The following is a 22,761-nucleotide window of genomic DNA, read 5'->3' as shown; positions in this document are numbered from 1 at the left end:
TTTGATTTCAGACCATATTATAACTTGATATGCATGGTCAAATAATAAATGTATTTTTAGTATTGAAAAAGGATAAATTTCTTATTTCCCGCCATATATACGCATAAAAAGTAAATTATCACTTAAAATAAGTAATAACATTTTATTACTTAAATTCATAGTACTCTTCATGCTATAAGAAGTCATACAAACTTTGAAAGTTAGATTTAATTTTAAAGATTTATAATTTAATCTAATTACGTATTAGATTTAATTTTAAGTATTTATAATTTCATCTAATTCCATAATTTATTCTGTAAACTTAGTAGCATTGTTTAATTCATTGGAAACATTAATTTGGTTTCGAGTTTCAACATCATTATTTTGGCTAAATAATACAAATTGTATGCAAATTTTAATGCATTTGTAATTGTAATTGGTGAGAGGAAACAAAAATTAATCGATGGAAAGATGGAATAAAATAGTAATATTTTGGGAAGATGAATATATACATGAAGTTGTATTCATCAAGCTATTTACCTGCACTCATATGAAAAGAAAGTCGAAGCAGTGAATAATCTTTTCTTCGATTTTGTAGATTTTTTCTTAAATTCTTACTATGATACTTGTGGCAATTAGTTACGTTGTTGTTTAAAGAATTAACACTATTTCATAAATGAAAATTTAAATTCACAATTTCATTTTAAGTGATGCTAAATAGAAATATTAATGACATTCTCTAAGGGTGTCTCCGGTGGCGCCCCTCCCACTCGCCCCTCCACTAGCCCTTCCCACAAAACCTGCATGCCACGTCAGCACTAGCCCTTCCCATTTCACTGTCACATCACTAGCCCTTCCCACTAGCCCTTCCCACAATTTAATTAATTCACAATTAAAATTAAAATTCACGGAATTAAAATTCGACACGAATACGAACGGGAAATACGAAAATTACATTACATAATTTTTAAAAAAAACATAGTTTAAAAATAAAATTACATAATACCCTTGGCTCCCACTCCTCCTTCTCGTCCTCGTCCCCGTCGCCCGTGCCGCTGCCGCCTCCGACATCCCCGCCCCCGATCTCGACGCCATAATCATCAATGGGTGGCAGCCTTAAATCGCGCCGACATTGGTCGACCACCTCCTTGCACAGCCTTTTCAACACTGGATCCTGCGTGTTATACCACTTCATAGTGCTCTGCATCAGCGTCTTCGTTTGCTGCGCGCGGGCGAGATCGTCCTCCTCTCAGTCTCATCCTCGCCCTCCTCCTCCTCTGCCCCCGTGTGCGATGAAGAGCTCGGGACTTTGCCCTTGCCCTTGCCCCTACCCCCGCCTCTGGCCTTGCCCTTGCCTTTGCTCCTGCCCCTTGCAGCTGGCTCCGCCTCATCGGGAGTCTCACGGATCGGCGATAGCCCCAGATCCTCAAAAGAGAAAGTCTCGATGCCGGCGTACTGAGTCTCCGGAACAGTATTAGGGGAATCATCGGCCAACAAATCTATATATGGCCGATACACAGATTCCCTAGGCGTCCTCGGGCTCCGCCTCTCCATCGACCCACCCACCGACATATTTGGTGGCGTACCGCCCATCCCCACTGCCCCGGGCATCATCCCTCCCACCCCCGCCATATTTGACGGCATACCGCCCATCCCCGCTGCCCCTGGCATCGTCCCACCCATCCCCGACATATTTTCCGGCATACCCGCTGCCCCTGGCATCATCTGACCCATCATCTGACTCATCCAAGTGTACATAGTGTAAAACATTTGGGGAGTCATCGCCGGCATACCGCCCATCCCCGCCATCCCCGCCATCTGGGGATTCATCCCCGCCGTCCCCGCCATATGAGGATTCATCCCCGCCATTTGGGGATTCATCCCCGCAAAATTTCCCTCCAATCCGATTGGAATCGAGGGTGTGTTTCCTCCGCTCGTGGTGGGGGAGTTTCTATTGTACTCCATTGTAGTAGAAATGAAATTTGTAGATTAGAGAGAGAAACTTGTCAACACAAGTGGTGTGAATGAAATGAAGTTGGGGGAGCCCTATTTATAGAGTTTTTTTATAAAAAATTAAAAAATTAAAAAAATTAAAAATGTCGGACGTCCGACCTTCGCCACAGTGGCGGACGTCCGGTCGGACGTCAACGCGAGGGGCGAGCCCATCGCAGGGGCACTCGGGACGGGCGTGGGCGGACGTCCCGCTCACTACGGCGGACGTCCGGTCGCCGGTCGCCGACGGGCGAACAGGAAGGGCGACGGTGGAGACACCCTAAGAAAATTACAAATGAAAGTTGTAAAATATTTTGATTATATTTTTTGATTTATATGTTGTATAAAAATTTAAACTATTAGTAATAAATTGTTAAAATATCGAGTAACTTAGCCTTTGTTTCTAAATAATTTTGATGGAAATAATGAGTAAAAACAAATCAATGACAATTATTTCTATTTAGAATTTATGGGAGAAGATAAGTATGTATAAATATTTGAATATTAATTAAAATTATTAATTTATTATTACTAATGTTATGGATATTTATTAAAATTAAATAACCTTGTTAGTTTCAGTATCATTTAGCCATTCCAACAAAAATCCACTTCAAATAAATTGAGTCGATCCAATCAATTTAAAATTAGTTTCCGAATACCTTATCAATACTCTAAGCCATATTTTTTTTGGTACTTCCTTAATTCTATCCATATGTGTACCAGGCTATTTATTCACTTTTAACTTCCCATAAATTCATACTTTATCATACTTCCTCAGTTTTACTATTATTAAGAGTAAACTCAAATATTATAAAAGAAAATGAAGTTTATAATTTTTTAAAAATTTTCTTATACATAACATTAAGAACAGTATTCTTAAAATATACTTAATGTATATGTAGTAATTTTTTTAATCATTATACTTTTGTTAATATTTTCATATCTATTTAATTTAATTTGTTATTTTACACAAAGAGTAAGATTGCGACACATTATTTTGTGATAATCTTAACAGACAAATTCCATCATCCGAACACTATCATTATGTGTAATTAATTTGTTTTAACATTTCTTAAAGTATACTATAATATATTATGCTATGGAAGTTTAGTGGGTTTTTTTCCCTCAAAAATTGTGAAACATACTAAAAAACTCATAAAATTGCAACAAATACTGAAAGTCAAAATTAGAACTCAACTTTTAAGATATAATAATAATAATAGAGTTCAACATCTAAATTAAAGCCCCATTTAGTTAAAAAAAAATCAATACCAATTAATACATAGTAGGAATATAAAATTGTAATACAACTATTACCACTCCTATTATTTATTACAGATGATACATTAAAAGGCCAAAACAAAGCCCAAACATTATTACATTTGTAACACCCCTACTTTTTATTACCCTGAGACTTAGAAAATCGATCTACATATATATATAGGTTTCGCGTCTAATTTTCTTTTACTTCTCGTTATGATTTATCGTTGTAAAGTATATTTTGAATAGTGAATGAGGATAGTATTATTACAAAATACTATAGTATTCTCATAGTCCGTTTATGAAAGACCGAGCTTCAAATAAAAGTTCATACATGTTCAACATCGAGTTCAACGTTTGACTAGAGTGAAGAAAAATAGATAAAAGTACTCTTCATGCCCTTCGGATCTTGCGCAATAGTCTCGCCTTGAACATCGATACCTACACGAACGGATAAGAAGCGTGTTAAATCAAGACGAGACAATCGACGAAATCAAATCACATCAAGCACGTTTATCAAACGTCGGCTCACGTTTTCCAAATGACGGCTCACGTCTTTTTAAGCGACGAGACATAATATTCTTTCCTTTTTAGGTAAAAGGAATGGTTGATTAGCCAACTTGCCTCTTATGGCAAAAAGTCCATAACCTTTGGACATTTCACCTCCACATATGAATCAAGTTTTAACCATATAAACTCATGCACCTTTCTTCCTTATAAATACCACACCATATCATCCTCTACCTTTTGGCTCCTTCACAAAAAAATTCTCTAAACAAAATTCTATCAAAATGAGAATGTATATAAGTGTTTGAAGAAAAGGAGTCCAATTTCCTACTCACTATCATTCTTCTCTTCCTTTTCTCAAGGTAATTCTACTAATAACTATTTTCACTACATAGCCATTTTCATATCATCCAAAGCATGAACATTAGGATTTTTCCCATGACAAACACCATATTATTTTTTGTATGCCTTTTCCCTTAATGGTTTTCATATCAACTATGCTTGACTTTTTAGAATAGCTTTTGCCTTAACTAAAGAAAACTTAGACAAAGAAATCAATTAAGCAATGCCTAAGCTCTTAGACAACTTCATCGCACAATAATAACGATCTTGGAAAGCTTACCTCGTGAGTGAAGGAGCTGCCGGACCCCGGAGATGCTGCCCGGCAGTGGCCCACCGGCGGCGACGGCAGTCCGGCAACTTTCCGGCAGCATTCCGGCGGCTGTCCGACTTTCCACAACGAAATTAATCTCTTTTGACCCCGTTTTCACGATCTATCCAAACCTACTCTTTTCAAGACTTAATTATTAGTTGTAAGCCCTCAAATTAAGAAAAATAAAGAAGAGAAAGAAGGAAAAAAAAAAAAAAGGGGAGGGGGGACCCTACCTCTCGGTCAACGGCGGTGAGACCGCCGTGTACCCAGCGGCGACGGCAGCAGCGGCCCGGCGGCGACGGCGGAGGTGGTGGTTCGTGGCCGAGGGAGAGAGAGAGGCCGAGGGAGAGAGAGAGACCGAGGGAGAGAGAGAAGATGGAGGGAAACACGCCGGCGGCCGGCGTCCTCACCGGCGACGCCATGTCCGGCGCAACAGTGAAGAGAAGGAGAGAGAGAACGTGAGGTTGAGGGTGGGAAGGGGAAGTAGGCGCCCCTTTCCTTTCTGTTTCTTTTTGGATTTGGTGGAGTGTATAGGGTTTACTAATTTATTTGGGTATTGGGCCTCCCCTTTGGGCCAAATAATTTTAGTGAAGTATGGTCTTTTAAATTTTCTAGTGTGGGCCGAAAATTCTAGAACCAATGTGAAATTTGGGCTTTTTAGTCTAAGTGAGGAAATGGATCATACCTCTTAATTTTGGGTTAATATTACTTGAATTGTTTGAAGCTTTTAATTAATTAATCTTAAGATTAATTAATACCTTATCCTCCTTATTTAATTAATTTCTCGAAGATAGGAATGTATGAGCTCAATAATCTATCTCCAAAATAAATTATCGATTTCTTTTAAAATCATTATGAAATAGAGATCCACATTTTAAGTGGAATGAAGTTATCTTGATCGAACCCCGAACGTAGGACGCATACTCCATGTAGGATCATTTCATGTCATGCACCTTATGTATGTTCATACAAACTAATTTAAATCATTATACTCTTTCAAGAAGGGCGTGTTCGCGGAGTTTGATTACCCAAGGTCAAGCATTTGTAGAGTTTTACTTGGAAGCTTTGAGGTGGGCTTTATATCCAACACATTAAGTGTGGATAAAATTATCAAATATATAAAAATGACTTTTGTTTGATAAAATCGCACTTATTTTTTTTAAAAGGTTATCGTGCCATAAATTGTTTGATTTATGATGCCTATCTGTTTGGCGATGCCAAATGAATGAATGAATGAATCGAATTCGGCTCCAATAGGACCAAGATCCTATTCGAGTTAGTGTACACAAAGGAATGGACCGTGAGTCATCGTAAGGGTTGGCCGGTCAATGTGATCGTGGAAGGTGGCCACCTTCCCGACACACAATGAACCATCAGATATGGCAGATTGTTGGAATGAACTTAGCTTGATCAAGCGAACTTTATGAAAATGAACTTAGTAAGCTCGGGCCTTTAAGAAAACCCCCGTGTGTTACTGTGATGGCATGATAATAACTTTTTCTTATATGAGTATCTTTCGGGAATGTGTTCACTGAGTACCCCGTACTCAGCCCTGCATGTATTTCTAAATGTGCAGGTTGAGCAAGTGATGAACTGGTGGCTGAGTGGAGTTGGGGGTCGTCTCATCTCTTTGTAGGATTTTCGTGGCATGTGTCTTCATACACATGACCATATAGTTACAACTCCTTCCGCTGTGCTTATGTTGTAGTATTTTGTACTAACGGGTCATAGGAACAATGATCAGTAACGAGTGACCTATGTTAAACACTCTTTTAAATCCTCATGATCTTTCGTTGTCTTGTGAACCTCTTTTATCTTATGAAGAAGTACTTGCATGTCTTATTGTAAATTCTTTCGTCCCCTTTCTATCCCCTCTTCTTAATTCCCTCCCCTGGTCATGATTTACCGAGCAATGCTATCCTTAGCAAAGCGCGGTCATGACAACATTATTTATTCAAACCCTAATATTTCCCTAAACCTATACACCCCCACTAAACCTACGTACAGAGAGGCGCCACCATTTCCGTATCTCTATCTCTTTCTTTCTCTCCTCAGTGGTGCCGCTACGCGCCACCATTTCCTTTTCTGAGGTTTCTCTATCTCTCTTTCTCTCCCTCATCCGTGCTTCTACGACCACCGCTCCCTCCGCCTCGCTGCTTCGCCGCCCTCGCTGTGTTTTGCGCCGACGCTTCTTCCGCCATGTCTCATCGGTATCCGCCCATGCCGCTTGCCTCACAGCTTTGAACAGAATAGAAAGTAGTGAATGGAGATGGCTGTTTTACAATTTTTTAGGACGTTGCATATTCCACTAATGGTGTCTCTATTTATAAGTGTATAAACTTCTTGAAGAAGCCATTTTTTAAGCATTTCATTTGACCAATTTTTATCCAATAATATCTACCTTTTGTTTGTCCAATAAATGACTTTTCCGCTTAAAGGTGTGCCACATGGCAATCCAAAAAACTGCCCATATTGATAGATTACAAACAACATTTGGATATTAGGCTATTAGATCTATTTATTCGAGGGGATTAATCGTACTAACTAATATTGTGTGTTTTATTTAATCAGTTTATTGATATAAAATAAAAGGTAATTTTTTAATTAAGATAATCAAAGTACACTCTAAATGACACTACTTTAAAAGAAAAATAATATTTCAATCTTATATATTGTCTCTTGATTAAATGAATCTCATATTTATTTAAATAATTACACTTAAATTACATGATAAAATTACTATATAAAAATATTTTTTAGTCACTTTTCCATCAATTTTTATTTACATTTTTGCAAAGACAAGTATATTGAGATTTGAGCCAATGCATGTCTCAAAAGCCAACCGAAGAATCAGATATCAAAGCACACAAACCAATTCCACCATACCTAGAATACATATAATGATGATATATTATCCGTGAACATCATTCTAGTTTAATCCATATTAGCATTATTTTTTATTTATTTTATACTACAGTTTAGCTCTAATATCTTTAATTATTATTAGGATCATTACTTTAATAGATAACTGAAAATTAAAATCAATATTATTTTTACTCATTTATTTAAAATATTATATCAAAATAAATATATAAATGTATAAAGCAACTAATATAGAGAATGCCCACACAAATTATATTATGTTAGTTATTTTGGTTTATGATAGTACACAAATGGTTGCGAAATTGACGCTTGTGAATATACTAAAAAAATGGAATCCAATGACGTGAGAGTGAGACAAAGTGATTATATTTGGTACATCTCCTTCGAGATAAGAGCATCTTCAATGGTCGGCTAGCGACCGGCTAGTCGATTCGCGGCGCTGGCCGATCGGCTAGCTGAATCATTGGAGGCGGCTAGCGGGCAACCGGCGAAAATTTCGGCGTGGGCTAGCCGAACGCGCGTCGCTAGCCGAAGCTCTGGCCGCCATTGTGGCGGCCCGATCGGCCAGCGACGATTTTTTTTTTTAAAACCTATATAAACGCGATTTTAGTTTCATTTTCATTTGCACCACTTATTTTAACGAGTTTTCTCTCTCTCTAACTTTCTGTACAAGAGCACCATCGAGCGATGGATCACAACAATGAGTCCAATCCAGCGACGAGTGGATCTCAGACTCCCACGGTACCCGTGGGATCTGGATGGGGCCAGATGGGCAGGTAGATGGGCCCAGGGTTTAACGTCCCCTGGAATCAGCTGATGGGGATGATGGCCGGAGCGCCAGGGGGTGGGAACCAGGGGGGATGCCGTGGGGTATGCCGGGCGGCAGACAGGCCAGCGGCGGGCAGGGGTGGGGAGGTATGCCCCAGATGCAGCAGATGATGCAACAGATGATGGGTATGCATCCCGGGATACAGGGGTCACCAGGGGGACATGGTCTATCGTCCCTCTCTGGATTTTTTGACGGCTTCGTCTCACACGTCGACCCCAGTGGAGACGCAGTTCACTAGCGATGACCTTTAGTCATTGCATGACATGGGGATCGATCTCGGCGATCCGGACCCTCCCGTTCCAGCGGGGCGGGCCGCGGCGAAGAAGAAGAAGACGAGGGGGAAGGCCAAGGCGGTCGGCGAGTCTGTTGTTGACGACACTCCCGGCCGGAGGAAGTGGACGGAGGATGAGTACGCCGGGGTGGCCAGGGGGTTGTTGGAGGTGTGCGACGATCCGCTGGTTGCGAACAACCAGCGGGTCGTCAACATGTGGGCGAAGATTAGAGCTGCCTACAGGAGGCACTGCCCGCACGGGAAGGACTTCAGCGGGGAGGAGGTCCGGAAGGGGCGGGAGAGCATCAGGGCCGCAGTCGGCCGTTTTTCGGCGTTGTACGCCAACGCCCTCCGTCAGCTCACTAGTGTGCAGAATGAGGAGGACGCCCGGAGGATAGCCGAGAGTCAGTTCCCCTTGGCGGGGAAGTACAAGGAGTTCCACTTCTGGGAGTGCTATGAGTTGTTGAAGGACTCCGAGAAGTTCAATGCGGAGTGCGACGCTGGGTGGCCGAAGAAGCAGAGGCTGAACTATACCGGCGACTACAGCGGCAGCAACGGCGGATCCCACGACCTCTCCCCGGATGCTGAGGAGTTTCCATCCCCTCCTTCATTTGCTGGTCGCCCTCGCCCGGTTGGACAGAAGCGGGCGCAACGGGCTGCGAGGGGAGGATCCCCCCTATCGCCCCGCGAGGTCCAGTCCTCCGCCCTCCCACCCGCCCCACTCGAGTACACTCTCCATTTGCGTAACCAAACGCGGGATCAGATGTACAAGGTCTTCAAAGATTGGAGGACCGCCACTGACCCCACAGAGAAGATGCTTCTTCACTCGATGCTCGAGAGCATGCGGGTTGATTTGGATGTCGCGAGGGCACGGCTAGGGGGTTCCGACGTGGGCTCAGATACCACGGGTGGCGGCATCGGCGGCGGCGACGGCGATGAGGAGTAGAGAGTGGCGGGGCTCGTGTGTGGAAGCCCTTTTTAAAAAAAAAATCATGTACTCCCTCCGTCTCGGAGTATTGGACTCACTTCTTTTGGGCACATGATTTAAGGAATTGATATTTAAATAGTTAAAGTGGAGAGAGTAAAGTATGAGAGAGGGGAAAAGTAGGGAGAGAAGAGAAAAAAAAGTAGGTGGAGAATAAAATAAGATAGATGCTTTTTGCTAAAAAAAGGAAATGAGTCTAATATGTTGGGACATCCCAAAAAGGAAAGTTGGTCTAATACCTTGGGACGGAGGGAGTACTTTTTTTTAAAATCTTTGTACTTTTTTTGAATGAAATTGATTAATTTTCCCGTATATGTGTCGTAAATTTAATTCCGTAATTTAATCGTAATTTTAATTCCGTAAATATAGTATATTTTGAATTATTTTTATTGCAGCTGACCTAAATCTGATGTGGCAGGTGAATTTTTAATGCTGCTGACGTGGCAGGGAGAGAGAGTGGCTGGCCTATGGCTGGCCTATTTGGATTGGAAATGCTCTAAGCAACACAATTATGTGTAGTCCTAAATTAAATCATGCAGATTGATTAACTAAATGATACAGAGTCTAGTTTAATTGATAAAATTAAGAAGATTCTAAGATGATGGCAGTAGATGTTTCAGCGATGGAGGGATTATGAGTGTGGTCTCCTTCGTAGGTCACCACCAGCATTGTTGGATCTTCCACATCTCTCTCCACGTGTTTCCGAGCTGGACAGCCTCGTACACTACTACACTTGTAATAACCCCTGTTCCACATTTACCATACATTAATTAATTAGCAACACAACAACAGATGTTGGGATTCAAACCATCCCATATTTAAAAATTAGTAAAGTGCAACCCATACTGTATTCGTACGAGATTTAGTCTAGCTAAAGCAAAACAGTGAGGATTTAGCTTAAAACAGAAAATATTATACTAATACGAGTTTAGGTGTGCAATCGCCGAACCCTCCCACTGGTATCAGAGCCCTGGCTCGGGTCAGTTCTGTGTGGCTCGACGGTCAGCCGATTGCCTTGCGTGTGTGAGCTCGATCTAGACCTATGGTGGCATGTGACGTGATTGGTCTTGGTTTAAGGGATGGTTTGTTAGTACAAACCAAATCTCATATTCCCTTCGTTTCATAGAAATATTTCATTTAAAGTTGATATGGGTTTTAATGTATAATTAATAAAGTAAGAGAGAAGGAAAAAAGTAGTTGAAATTTTGTAGAGTGTGGTGAAGCCCATAAACAATATAGTAAAAGAAAATGTGAAAAAAATTGCTATAAATGGATATTGACTATTTCATGCGACAAAATGAGTATTAGGAAATAAGTAAAATTGCAAATGTACCAACTAGAATGAGTCTAAATTGAACTATATCATACTAGTGTAAATTTAGACGTGAATCGATGAAATAGAATTAATAATGAATTGCCTAGGATGTGGGGAACCTTTAATTGGCTTCTGGCCATATTTTCTCCAGGAGTAATCATCAGGTGGGATGTCAGCCATTTTCATGCTGATCGCCGGCATCATAACCACCCTCTTCATCCTCAATTTCCTAAAGCCAAAAACACCCCTCATTTAATTAAATATAATTATCTATTACTCCTTTGGCGCGTAGAAATAAACAATTTAGGGTTAGACACAAGTTTTAATCTGTATTTGGTAAAGTAAGAGCAAGGGAGAAAAAACTGTAATTGGTAAAATAAAAGTGAAGGAAAAAAAAAATTGAAATTGTGAAGTAGTTAATTAGACCCATAAATGATACATTAAAAACGAAAAAGAGAAAAATGTTGTCATAAATAGATATAAATTATTTCTATAAGACATACGAAAAATGAAATATGACATAGTATTTCTATGAAGTAAATCAGCAATTACTACTACAATTCATCAAATTTAAATAAGTACACGACACGAACTCACTTCCTCTTGGAGCACATGGCGTTTTCCGACGAAGAGCACTTCCTCTTGAAGTCGGAGGAAGAAGAAAGCGGCGAATCGACAAAGGAGTAAGAGAAGGTCATGGTCTCCACCGCCGGAACCTGCTGGATGGGGGTGGGGCAGTAGATCTTCTCTTCCCCGGAGCCCGGAGAAGAGGCCACGGGGGCTCTCCTGAACCGGGCGTGGCCGGTTCGGGTCCGCCCCACGAAAGACATCACCTTCGTCAATTTATCCTCCGATTGAGAAACGAAGCTGCTGTTTCTGCAGTTCATCGCGAGGTCCACAGCCATGGCAGATATTTAATTTGATTTGATTTTTGCATGAGGGAAAAGGAGGAAAATGTAAGGGAGTAGATGAGTGATCATATATAATGGGAAAATATTAGTAATTGATGAAAAGTAAACAGTAGGTGACTGACCATTCACTTTAATCTCACTGCCTTGTCAAATTTAGGTGCCTATAACATTGGTCCACCAGCTGCGTCTCTTAGAATTACTATGTTATTCAAGTCTATTGACTCTTTATTACTCCCTCCCTCCGTCCGACAATAGTAGTCTCATTTCTAAAGGGCACAAGTTTTAAGAAATGGTTGGAGTGTGTAATAAATAGTGTATAATAGTGGAATTTGGGACCCACAAATTTATAAATTTAGCTTTTATACAATAATGTTATGATTTTATTTCTGCTTTTAAATCCAAATTTGAAGAATTAAATTAAACAACTCACTAAATTTGCTCATACACAATTAAATGAAACAATTCACTGTATCAAATTGGAGGATTAAACGCCAAGACAGCAAAATCCACACTCCAAATCTGAAATCAGCACACACGGCAAAATTCACATTCCAATTCAAAATCCGTTGTGAATCGAAATCAAAAGAAAATATTTGAATCAAAACTCATGAATCAAAACAACAGTGAATTAAAATCAAAGAGCAAAAAGAGCTTAGAGGCCATAAGAACAAAATTTCAAGAATAAACTTTGCCAAATTAAAAGGAAGCAGAGCCATCTCCGTGATTTTCACTACTCTCATTCTGGAGGTCGCCCCACACCCACAGTCGTCGCCTTCGATGAAGAGGATTAACCGATTAAGGTTAGAGGACAACTGCTATGGATCGTGTTTGGGCAGGAGACAGTGGAGGTCGACGGAGGCGGCCGCCGATTAGGGGCTAGGGTTCCTGAAAGTGGGGAGGAGGAGGAGGCGGCGGTTGGGAAGCCTTTTGTCGGTGGCGGCGGCGAATTAGGGTTCCGAGGGGTCGAGAGAGTGTGGGAGAGGAGAGAGAGAGAGAAAGGGAGATAGAATGAGAGAGTGAGTTAGACAGGTGGGGGTGGGGGGTGTTTTTTTATGGTAGAGATGTAAATAAGTGAGAAGTGGGAGGATAATTAGATTGTCCAAATATAGTAAGTAGAACCGGGACTCCTATTCTCGGACGTCCAAAAACGGAAAAACGGGACTCCTATTTTTGGACGGAGGGAGTATTAATTAAACACACCATAACTGTGAATTGGATGTTTTTCCTCCCGTCCTTGTGAAGTAGATGCGTTTCTTTTATTGATAAATAATTAAATCAAGTTGAAATTTTAATCAATTTTTTAGCTTTCTTATTTTAATTTTTTTCAGCTGAGTCACTTCATATATATAAAAAAAAAGATGATTTTTAAGTGTCATTATTTGAAACATTTTTACTATTTAAAATTAAAGTTTTTATATAATTGATAACTTATTTTAATTTTGAAAGCATATTTAATAAGTATTTAAAATAAAAGAAAATGTATCATATTTTCTATATAAGCTCAAGTATGAGTGTAACTGAAAATCATAATTAGTAAAGATTATATTTAACTATACATGATTAAATATTTAAATTCCTACCACATATCACAAGTCTCTTTCAAGCTTATAAATATCTCGTTCCAAACATCAATTACAATACTCCATCTCAGAGCTTGCACGAAAATTCATACTCAACTTTCATACTTCCATTTTTCCTCCAGGAAAGCGTCTGAGAAACTTTCTAGTTATGAATAGGGTGTAGAACTAATGAGCAACGCTTGGTTACAATTTAGAATCTATTTTTATATGTTTACGCTAGTTTTTTACATCTGAAAACTAGTATGAATTAAAATTATTAAAAGCTATGCCACTAAATATTACTCCCTCCATCCTTTAGAGCATCTACAATGGTCGGCGAGAGATCGGCTAGCTGATTCCCGGCGCTGGCCGGTCCGCTCACCGAACCATTGCAACCGGCAAGCGCTCGCCGATTCCCGGGCGCTGGACGAAGCGCTCGCCGCCATTGTAGGCTGGAGATCGGCGAGCGCGAATTTTTTATTTTTATTTTTTTTTTAATTTCCGAAACACTATATATACGCTATTTGAACGTCATTTTCATTTGCACCGCTTGTGTTAACGAGCTATCTCTCTCTCTTATTAATTTCTGTACAAGAGCAACAACGCAAAATGAGTAACACGGGTGGTAGTAGTGATAGTAGTGATGAGGAGTACGATGGGCAAATGGACGAAGCATTGGAGGCCTATACGTCCGCTGAGATGGACCGGGTGATACAAAGGGCTTTGCAGACGGCGGTACCTCGACCTCGATCCGTTGTCGACCGCCGAGCAATGATTGTTCGGGATCACGTAGCTGCACATCAGCGGCTATATGATGACTACTCCGCAGAGCAACTGCGGTTTGGGGAAAAAACCTCTTCAGGCAGCGTTTTAGGATGAGCAGGGCGCTGTTTATGCGTATCGTTGACTCTTTGGAGCGTTGATATCTGTGTTTCTGCTTCAGGTACGATGCGGCTGGCAGACCCGGCCACACCGTTATTCAAAAGTGCACTGCGGCAATAAGGCAGTTGGCTACGGAAGCAGACATGTGGGACGAGTACCTCCACATAGGTGAGATGACTGCCCTGAAGTGTCTAAAGAATTTCTGTGAGGGCGTCGTTGAAATATTCAGGGACGAGTATCTTCGAAGCCCCAACCCCAAAGACTGTCAGGATCTGATGCAGATGCACGGGGAGAAGGAAGAACTGTCCCGCTGCATTAGGCAGCATAGATTGTATGCATTGGGAGTGGAAGAACTGTCCCGCTGCCTGGAAGGGGTTCTACACCACCGGCTACGAGGGAAAGAATCCCACGATGATCCTCGAGGCCGTAGCTGATTACCGGCTGTGGATTTGGCATGCGTATTTTGGGGTAGCCGGGTTGAATAACGACCTCAACGTCCTCAACTCGTCACCCCTTTTCAACGAGCAGTGCCAGGGTGTCGGTCCGACCATCAGTTTTGTCGCCAACGGCAACCGGCATGATATGGGCTACTACTTGGCGGATGGGATATACCCTAGGTGGCCCGTCTTTGTGAAGACAATCAGATACGCAAATGAGGACAGGAAGGCCTACTTTGCGGAACGGCAGGAGTCGGCGCGCAAGGACGTGGAGCGCGCATTTGGTGTGCTCCAGGCTCGATGGGCGGCAATTAAGGGTCCAACGGGGTACCTCACGATGAAGTCGGCCGCCTCCAGGCGCCGACATGCGCTGAGTGGATGCTCATATTCAACTCCAAAAGGATTTAATTGAAGAGTTGTGGACGCGGAAGACTGCACGGCGATAGTTTTTTTTTATATATATTTTTTAAAATTATGTAATTTTTTTTAATTAATGTAATTTTTTTTATTTTAATGAAATTAATGAATTTTCCCGTATATCTGTCGTATGTTTAATTCCGTATTTTGTGTTTAATTCCGTAAATTTAGTTGTTGTTTTTTAATAGTGCTGATGATGTGGCTAGCCTATTGCTTGTCCTGAAGATGTGGCAGGAGGAATATTAGTGCTGGATGATGTGGCAGGAGGAGAAATAGGCTAGCCTATGGCTGACCTATTTATCATTGTGGATGCTCTTAAAATTTGGCACCATCTGACCCGGCACGGGTTTTAAGAAATGTAATAGAAAGTGAGTTGAAAAAGTTAGTGGCATGTGAGTCCTACTTTTATATATTAGTTTTAAAATAAAATGTGAGTAGGAATGAGTTAGTGGAATGTAGGGTCCACTGGCAAAAATGGTAAAAATGAAAGGTGACAAATTTTTAGGGACGAACGAAAAAAGTAAATAAAGACAAATTTTCAGGGACGGATGAAGTAATTAGGCTTTGTTTGGAGCATGGAATTGGGATGTCGAATTGGTATTGAAGTCTAGAATTCTAAATTTAATGTTTAATATCACAACAAATATTATAATTTAGAATTGAATGACAATTCAAAATTCTTAATTTTCATAATTTAAATTTCATATCTAAAAATAGATAATTGGAATTTCAAATAATTAGAAATTAGATACTGCACTTTCATTGCATATATCAATAACACACAAATACACACACTATACACAAAATACACACTACTCACCATACACAAAATACACACTTTTATACACAAAATACACACACTGTACACAACAATTGCATGCATGCACACATTACACACACTGTACACTATGCACACATTGTTTATGTATAATGTGTGTGTATTGTGTATGTGTGCATAATGTGTGTTGTGTGGATACAAATTATTCTAATTTAATTTCATATCAAGTACTTCATTTTACTAAATATAGAAGTTCTTCCCAATCCAATTTTATAGAATTCTAATTTCAATTTCAATTATTAAATGGACCTGAATATTTTTCGTGAACGGGAAGAGTATGGCGCACATGCAACATGCATTCATGTCATGTGAAACACGACACGGGAGTTTGATGAAGTCAAAGATGTGATCCCATCATATCATGTAGTTTACAAATGAGAGACGTATGAGTTTGGAGTTTGGCTCTTTTTTTAATGTTTACACATTGACTCCATAACCTACGTTTCCATAAATTTTCGCATAGAATGTATCAGCAGCACATGTATGAAGAATATATAAGCAGAGACGATTACGACATCTTATCTTCATTTAATTTTTATATTTACAAAGTAGATTAATTTGACCTTTCCTGTTCGATTCGAGAAAAATTGGTTAATATATGCCTCCTGGCTAAGCAATCGAGCATGTCAAAACGAATTTCAGATTTTAATGTAAGTTATGTTCTAGCTACTACTTTTTTTTCAGGCTATTTGGTATTGCAAAAAAAAAGTACATAAAATTTGAATATATTCAAAGATTTTATATTGTCGCTTGAAATACTCATGCTATTGACTTTGATAGTTTTAGTATACTGAATTAATATTATTAATATTACGAGAATTACAATTTTTCTAATCAACACATGACGTCATTTTGGTAAATCCTAAGAAGAAGTATCATTTTATTGGTACAACTTTATACATGCATGCATGAATGGCAATAGAAAATTGGAGAAGCCGCTTTTGTAGACTAGAAATGCATAGGTTTAGAATTTAGATTACTAAATTTTTGTATTTGGAATATTAGTCGTTCATTGAATTCTCTTGTTTGTTCTATGCATAAAAAATTGGAGTGTCTCACAAAATTGACATTTCTCTTTCATCACAAATAAATTAAAATGTGCCTTAAAAGTTGGAGGGTATTTGTAGGAGTGGGAATACGGGTATCCGTAGATACCCGACCTGAAAAAATCGGGTATCCCAACCCATAAATCATCTAAATGTCTATCCAAAATCCGACCCGATATATTTTCGGGTACCCCAATACCCACCCCGGGTATCATACCCGATGTATCGGGTACCCAAATACCCGACTCTTTACATGTGTTAATAACTAATATAAATATAGAAATATTTAAATTGACTAACATTGTTAATGTTGTATTTATTTTGTAGTATAAAACTATAAAAATTGGTCACTTTTATTTTAAAGTATATGATTATATTTATGTAAGTAAAATAATAAAAGTTATGCATTTAATTAAACTGTAAAAGCAACCAATAATATAATTCAAAAGTCAAAATAATTAACTAAAATATAAAAATCACATGAGTTGGTTATGCAATACGTAAAACTTGAGAGTTTGGAGAAGTCGTGATCTAGAGTAATAGAGATTGACTTATTTATATAAGTTTAGAGAAAGTTAATTTAGTATGTCGTAATTAGTAAATAAATTAACCTAGCTCTTGAAGCCTAAAATGGTTAAACCTAATTTAAAAAATGCTTTAAATAGTAAATTGGATATTCGGGTAATATCCGATACCCATTCGGGTTATCCAATACCCGATTTATCTTAAATTTCAATACCCAATCGCATACCCGATCCCAAAAAATTGGATATTGAGTATCCAATACCCGGCGGATATCGGCTCGGGTACGGGTAAACCCAATACCCAATATCCGTATTCCCACCCCTAGGTATTTGGATAAAGAAAAGTTTAAAAAATGCAAGTGTCACTCCAGCATTATTACATTACATCAAAGTTTAGGGATATATGAACCTATTTTTAAAGTTTGACTATCGCGTTTGATAATATTTCAAAATTTAAGTACCCATCCCAGTAGTTCCCTCATTTAATTAAACTAAATTAATCAACTTCCATAGATAAAAATACACGTTTACATAAAATACTAATTAGGCTAGGCCAACAATAAAACTAACCTAATAAGAATAAGATTAAAAACAAGGTGCGCCTCCTCCATCGGTGTTATTCTTCTTTTGTGTCTTCTTGTACGTTTCTTTTCTTCCTTTCCTATTTTCTTAAATATAGAATTAATTTAAATTTGATTGCAAAAAAATATGATTTACGTTTGTTATAATGTTAATTTGTCACTCCCTTAATTCGTCTATGGTAATAACTTTTCATTTTGGATTGTCCCAATTCAAATAATTAATTTTTTTAATAGAAAAATACATTTTACTCTTTTTATTGTTTTTACTGAACTCAATAAATATCATTTTGATCATTTGTTGCGAAACTGATAAGAGTATTATTTATTTGAGCTAACAATAATACACTATTGCTCTTACAATTAAGTAGTAAGTAGTAGTACTATACAATAGGAATATTTATTAGGCAATCCATGTTCTTATAAAGCAAGGCTTATTATATTCTTTTCGTTTTTAAGTAATATATTTTTATTTTTCAATATTCACTTTAATTTAAAGTAAAAATATTATTTTTTATATATTCTGTCCTCTTACTGGTACTAAATTTTTAAAATTAAATTATATAAAATCTCTTTTAACTAAAAATAATCTGCTTATAATGGATTGGATATATACAGTTATCACGCCGACGAATCCAACCGCTATTTCACATATGCGAACTAAAGCATAAATTTAGTGACAAATGCCGACTTTAAAGCAAATTCGGACACTTGGTCAAACAAAGTTGCGTTATTCACTTTGCTTTACCAACATCAAATTCTTGCCCCAATTATTGGACAGACATAGTGCCTTGTTTTAAGGGGCTAAAATCAAGAAAATAGGCAAGTGTGAAAAAAGCTAGTTTTCTGATTTTTGCTATTAGATGAATATCTTAATATTTAGTCTGTCTCATTACCAAGATTCATTTATTTTTTTATTATAAGATTTGATGTTAATAAAAAGAGAATAAAGTAAAGAGATAAAAGTAGAGATGATATTATTTATATTTCATTTTTGTAATTACTCAAAAACAAAAACTTTCATTTTTAATGGGGACATAGTAAGTATTTGAAGGTACACATTTTCTATTTAGTCCAAAAATTCGTGATTGATTAAGAAATGCTACTCAGTCAATTAATTATTGAAATATAATTAATTGATGATGTGATTAGACTATGTCATTTTTTCATTAGATCATGTATAGTAGTGTCGCTACACAACTCACAATGCTTTGGGTAATACTGGTTTCAATGACGATTGACGAACCCAAGTGTGGTCGGGTGGGATCGACCGAACCAACTACTGGTCACCGAGCACTACTAGAAAGCTTCATAATCGACCTGCGACATGGCACAACTCCACTTCCAACACTCGTCACCTGCAACTCTACCAAATCCTTCGACCTTTTTCAGAAAATAAGAAGAGGAAGAATAGAGGAGAGAGATTGTGGAGCTAAAGCAAAAAATTGAGAGATTCTATTGTGGTAAGAAATTAAGTCATACATAGATTTTTCTTCTTTTGTTTTGTTAAATGAACAAAATATTTTGGGCTTATGTTATTAAAGTAAGTTGGGCCTTTTGGCCCTTTGGTGGTCATGAAATAGGTTATCTTCACTATGGATTAGTTAACATAATTATTTTCAAAATTTTTATTTTATGAGTTCCATTATATTTCTGTTTCATTTACTGATTTTTTGAATTATTAATAGGTGTTGGGTACTAAAAAATTTATTCATTTTTATATATAAATACTCTCAAGAATCAACTATCACTCACAAAGAAATCGAGCACAAAAAGTATGTGGCTACTTAAACTGTAAAAAAAAAATTAATAATTATTTTTAATATTCATTATACTTAAGCCCACAGATATTATTTTCAGGATCTGTCATTATTCATAATGATCCTCTTCGACCTAGCCCTAGGTACTAATGGCCCTTCAACGAGCTAACAATATCCTTCATTAGCCCAATCAAAAACAGTGAAGAAAATTTAGTTACACATAAACTTTTCAGCAATACAAAAAATATTGCAGTACAAAACCTGTAATTAATAGTATTCCATATGGTATATCTTAAATATTCAGGCATTGTGTTCTATACTATATACTAGTCCATTCATTTAACATAACGTGGAGTATTATTTTATGCTTAGTCACTTAATATATCCATTCATTTAAAATAACAAAACTGAATATGATGCAATAAAATATTATCTAGATAAGGTTTCATCATTACTGGATATTACGTAATAAAATGCAAATTTTATATATTGTACGAACTTTAAACTATGATATGGACTATTAAAAAATATTAATAGATGATAAAATAATATCAACATAAAATGTCAACACAGTGTCAACCGCTGTCACTGTATTGATATTTTTTATTGCTGTTATTTTGTCATCTGTTCACATTTTCTAATTACGTTGATATTTTCTAAAGATCGAGATTATAATTTAAAATTTCTAGAATATTTAGAGTTTATATTTAATTACATTCTTATTCTTATGCTAATGATATGGCCAGCCATTTAAGTTTTTCATTCAATTTAATTGTAGATTATATTTACTATTATGGCCATAGTTGGCATCTTATAAACAATTGGGTCTTTTGTTTGCGCTAATCAATATGGCATATATTCCTTGGGCCGTAGTCGGCCTTCTTATCATTCAATTCTGAACATAGCCCACTTACGTAAAACTAACAAGTAAAAAACAATTTCTTCCATTCACCATTACTTTTTTTTTTAATTCAACTCAAATTTTAAAAAATACTATAAATAAAAGGGATCGAAAAAATTAATTAAACGTATATTTTAATTCTTTATACTATTTTTATTATAATAAAATATAACTAAAATGAGTTTATAGAATGCGTGAATCGTTTATCAAAATTAATAGATGGAAATTGGTTCCTAATATCATGAAATTTACATAAATTCTAGTTTTTCCCAAGAATTTTCAAATTAGTACATAAATCGTGAACTTTCAGATCGGTTTGGTATTTTCCACGGCGGGTCAAGAGTAAAATCCGGCTAGCTTATATGGCATTTTAAATCCTATTTGGCACAATTCTATTTGAAGTACTATTAAACACAATATTACTTTTATTTAACAAAATAGAACTCTAAAAACAAAGAAAAATGAATAAATTTAATAAAAGTAAAAAGAATTCAATTAGAAACACACACCTGTGACGGCTACGCTACAAAAATTAAAACACAAAATCTTATTTCTCTCTTTATTTCGCAGACGAAGGGAGTATAAAATATAAAGAATGATAATAGTTACATATGTATAAACTTCTATTTCCATTCTTCTTCCAATTCACTCATTTATTTAATTAGACCGTTTTTCATTATAACTACAAATATGAATAAGAATAGTCAATATTTGAACCGAAAAGACTTGTTCATTACATACTCACAATGATATATAAACAGGCATGCGTATTCACATTCTCACCCTAAAAAATGGAGATCTTCACATATAAAGGAAATTCAAATTCTGTGTTGAAATTGAAAATAAAATGTAATTAGTTAGATTGATTAGTATAGTTAGTTAGGATTAATTAGTTTGTTTAGCATTTAGCTTTCAGCCTATATAAGGCATCTCATTGTATTTTGTAATCACCAATTAATAAAAATGTAGTCTATAGTGAAATTTTCCCTTTTCCTTCTTCACTCTCTCTATCGATACTTTTCCCCAATTTCACAATTTCTTCATCCTCCATTGATGGAGGTTTCTTCATCCAATTTCTTCTACATTTTCAACATGGTATCAGAGCGTAAAATTCGCTGCGCGCCTCTGATTACCTCTATCTCCTCTATCCTTTTGTTGATTTTTCGTTTGATTTCAATAGATCTAGGGTTGGTGTTTTTCGGTATTCTGCTTTGTCGCCGGAGAGTATGTGCTCGGCTCACTGCAGTTGTTGTTTGGTGAGGTTTGCTGTAGAATTTGCCCGCTCTGCATTTGCGGTTGATCCTTTTTCAGGTTCTGATATTTCTCTCTTCAAATCTCTCTGATTTTTCAATTCAGAAGTTTGAATCGGTTCGTTTTTTGCTTCTCATTCTCTATTTTCTCTCATTTCGGCGTTAATTTCCGCCGATCTGAAATTTCGGATCTGTTTTCTGGCTCATTTTCGTTTACTCATTGGATTTGTATGATCCAAGTTTGCATCCTTTGTTTCTGGATTTGTATGATCCAGGACTGTATCCTTTGTTCATTGGATTTGTATGATCCAAGTTTGTCTCTCTCCGATTAAAATCGGTTGAGTTTTTCGTTTTGAGAATATGTTTTCTCAAATTTGTTGTTGAATCTGAATATGTTTTCAGATCCATCTCTGTTTTTCGATTGTGTCGGATGATATTTTTTTGGTTTTGTTTGCCCCCTCTCGGTATACAGCTCATCTCAGGAGAGGTTTTAAGTAGGCATCGCTGCGACATTGCATTTGTGTAGCAGATGTCAGCCGATTGAACTTTCGTAGGCGGCAATGTCTTCATTTCACGGCGCCGTTGCCGCCTTCGGTATCGAGTCACCGTTTGTCTCTGAGATTGAGATGTGAGGTGGTAGGGTTGATATGCTTGTAAGAGCCTTGGCTCTGTTTGATCCCTCTTGATTGGTGTTTTGGAAGAACATTTGTTTGTGTTCATGGTGAATTTTGCAAGAGTCATGGTATAGCATTGGGAATTGGTTTCCTGTGTAGAGATTGATCTGGTCGTTTGGAGAGAGGTGATGAGCCTACTCAAGGATTGAAGGCATGTATCTGTGAAGCTTTAGAGAAATAATGTGTTGGTTATATGCTAGTAGTGTGAATTTCTGGAAAGAGACGACTATTAAGGGGGAGTTGGTATAAAATTCATTGAGAAGTATGCATTATAGCTGGATGCTCAAGATGGAGTTTCTGCCAAAGAGGAG

At 37.5% G+C, this 22,761-nt stretch overlaps 1 protein-coding gene and 2 long non-coding RNA genes across 6 annotated transcripts; 1 reads left to right on the top strand and 2 right to left on the bottom strand.

Annotated features, from left to right (window-relative positions):
• Positions 1–3,495: 3,495 nt before the first annotated feature.
• Positions 3,496–4,901, bottom strand: LOC125197552 (uncharacterized). The gene is made up of 3 exons (XR_007172097.2): positions 4,624–4,901; positions 4,361–4,521; positions 3,496–3,672 (listed from the first exon to the last, which is right to left on the bottom strand). It is a non-coding gene; the product is annotated as an uncharacterized LOC125197552 (long non-coding RNA).
• Positions 3,775–6,225, top strand: LOC125197554 (uncharacterized). 2 transcript variants are annotated; one of them, XR_016129124.1, is made up of 3 exons: positions 3,775–4,100; positions 5,395–5,460; positions 5,967–6,225. It is a non-coding gene; the product is annotated as an uncharacterized LOC125197554 (long non-coding RNA). The 2 variants fall into 2 exon arrangements; XR_016129125.1 differs by lacking the exon at positions 5,395–5,460.
• A 3,625-nt stretch (positions 6,226–9,850) lies between these two features.
• Positions 9,851–12,559, bottom strand: LOC125197551 (putative WRKY transcription factor 15). 3 transcript variants are annotated; one of them, XM_048096318.2, is made up of 4 exons: positions 11,707–12,559; positions 11,271–11,549; positions 10,777–10,902; positions 9,851–10,103 (listed from the first exon to the last, which is right to left on the bottom strand). In XM_048096318.2, exons 2-4 carry the CDS (start codon positions 11,501–11,503, stop codon positions 9,941–9,943), a joined length of 522 nt encoding a protein of 173 aa, XP_047952275.1. In that variant the 5' UTR covers positions 11,504–11,549; positions 11,707–12,559; the 3' UTR covers positions 9,851–9,940. The 3 variants fall into 3 exon arrangements, with proteins under 3 accessions (XP_047952275.1, XP_047952276.1, XP_047952274.1); XM_048096319.2 differs by lacking the exon at positions 11,707–12,559 and having other exon boundaries at positions 10,793–10,902; positions 11,271–11,677; XM_048096317.2 differs by lacking the exon at positions 11,707–12,559 and having other exon boundaries at positions 11,271–11,670.
• Between the last annotated feature and the right edge of the window lie 10,202 nt (positions 12,560–22,761).

Source organism: Salvia hispanica, chromosome 4 (assembly GCF_029641045.1).
Source record: "Salvia hispanica isolate PSC_SH4W2 chromosome 4, Shi_PSC_v1, whole genome shotgun sequence".
Taxonomy (NCBI): domain Eukaryota; kingdom Viridiplantae; phylum Streptophyta; class Magnoliopsida; order Lamiales; family Lamiaceae; genus Salvia; species Salvia hispanica.
Note: the sequence above shows the minus strand (reverse complement) of the source record. Positions and strands in the feature narration are given on the sequence as shown.

Bases quoted from the DNA above. Each gene is read 5' to 3' on its own strand.
- LOC125197551 (XM_048096317.2), bottom strand. From the start codon at position 11,578: ATGGCTGTGGACCTCGCGATGAACTGCAGAAACAGCAGCTTCGTTTCT. The intron at 10,903-11,270 runs GTGAGTTCGTGT...TTTTGGCTTTAG, and splicing joins GCCATGTGCTCCAAGAGGAA to GAAATTGAGGATGAAGAGGG. The intron at 10,104-10,776 runs GCAATTCATTAT...AATGTGGAACAG, and splicing joins AAAGGTTCCCCACATCCTAG to GGGTTATTACAAGTGTAGTA.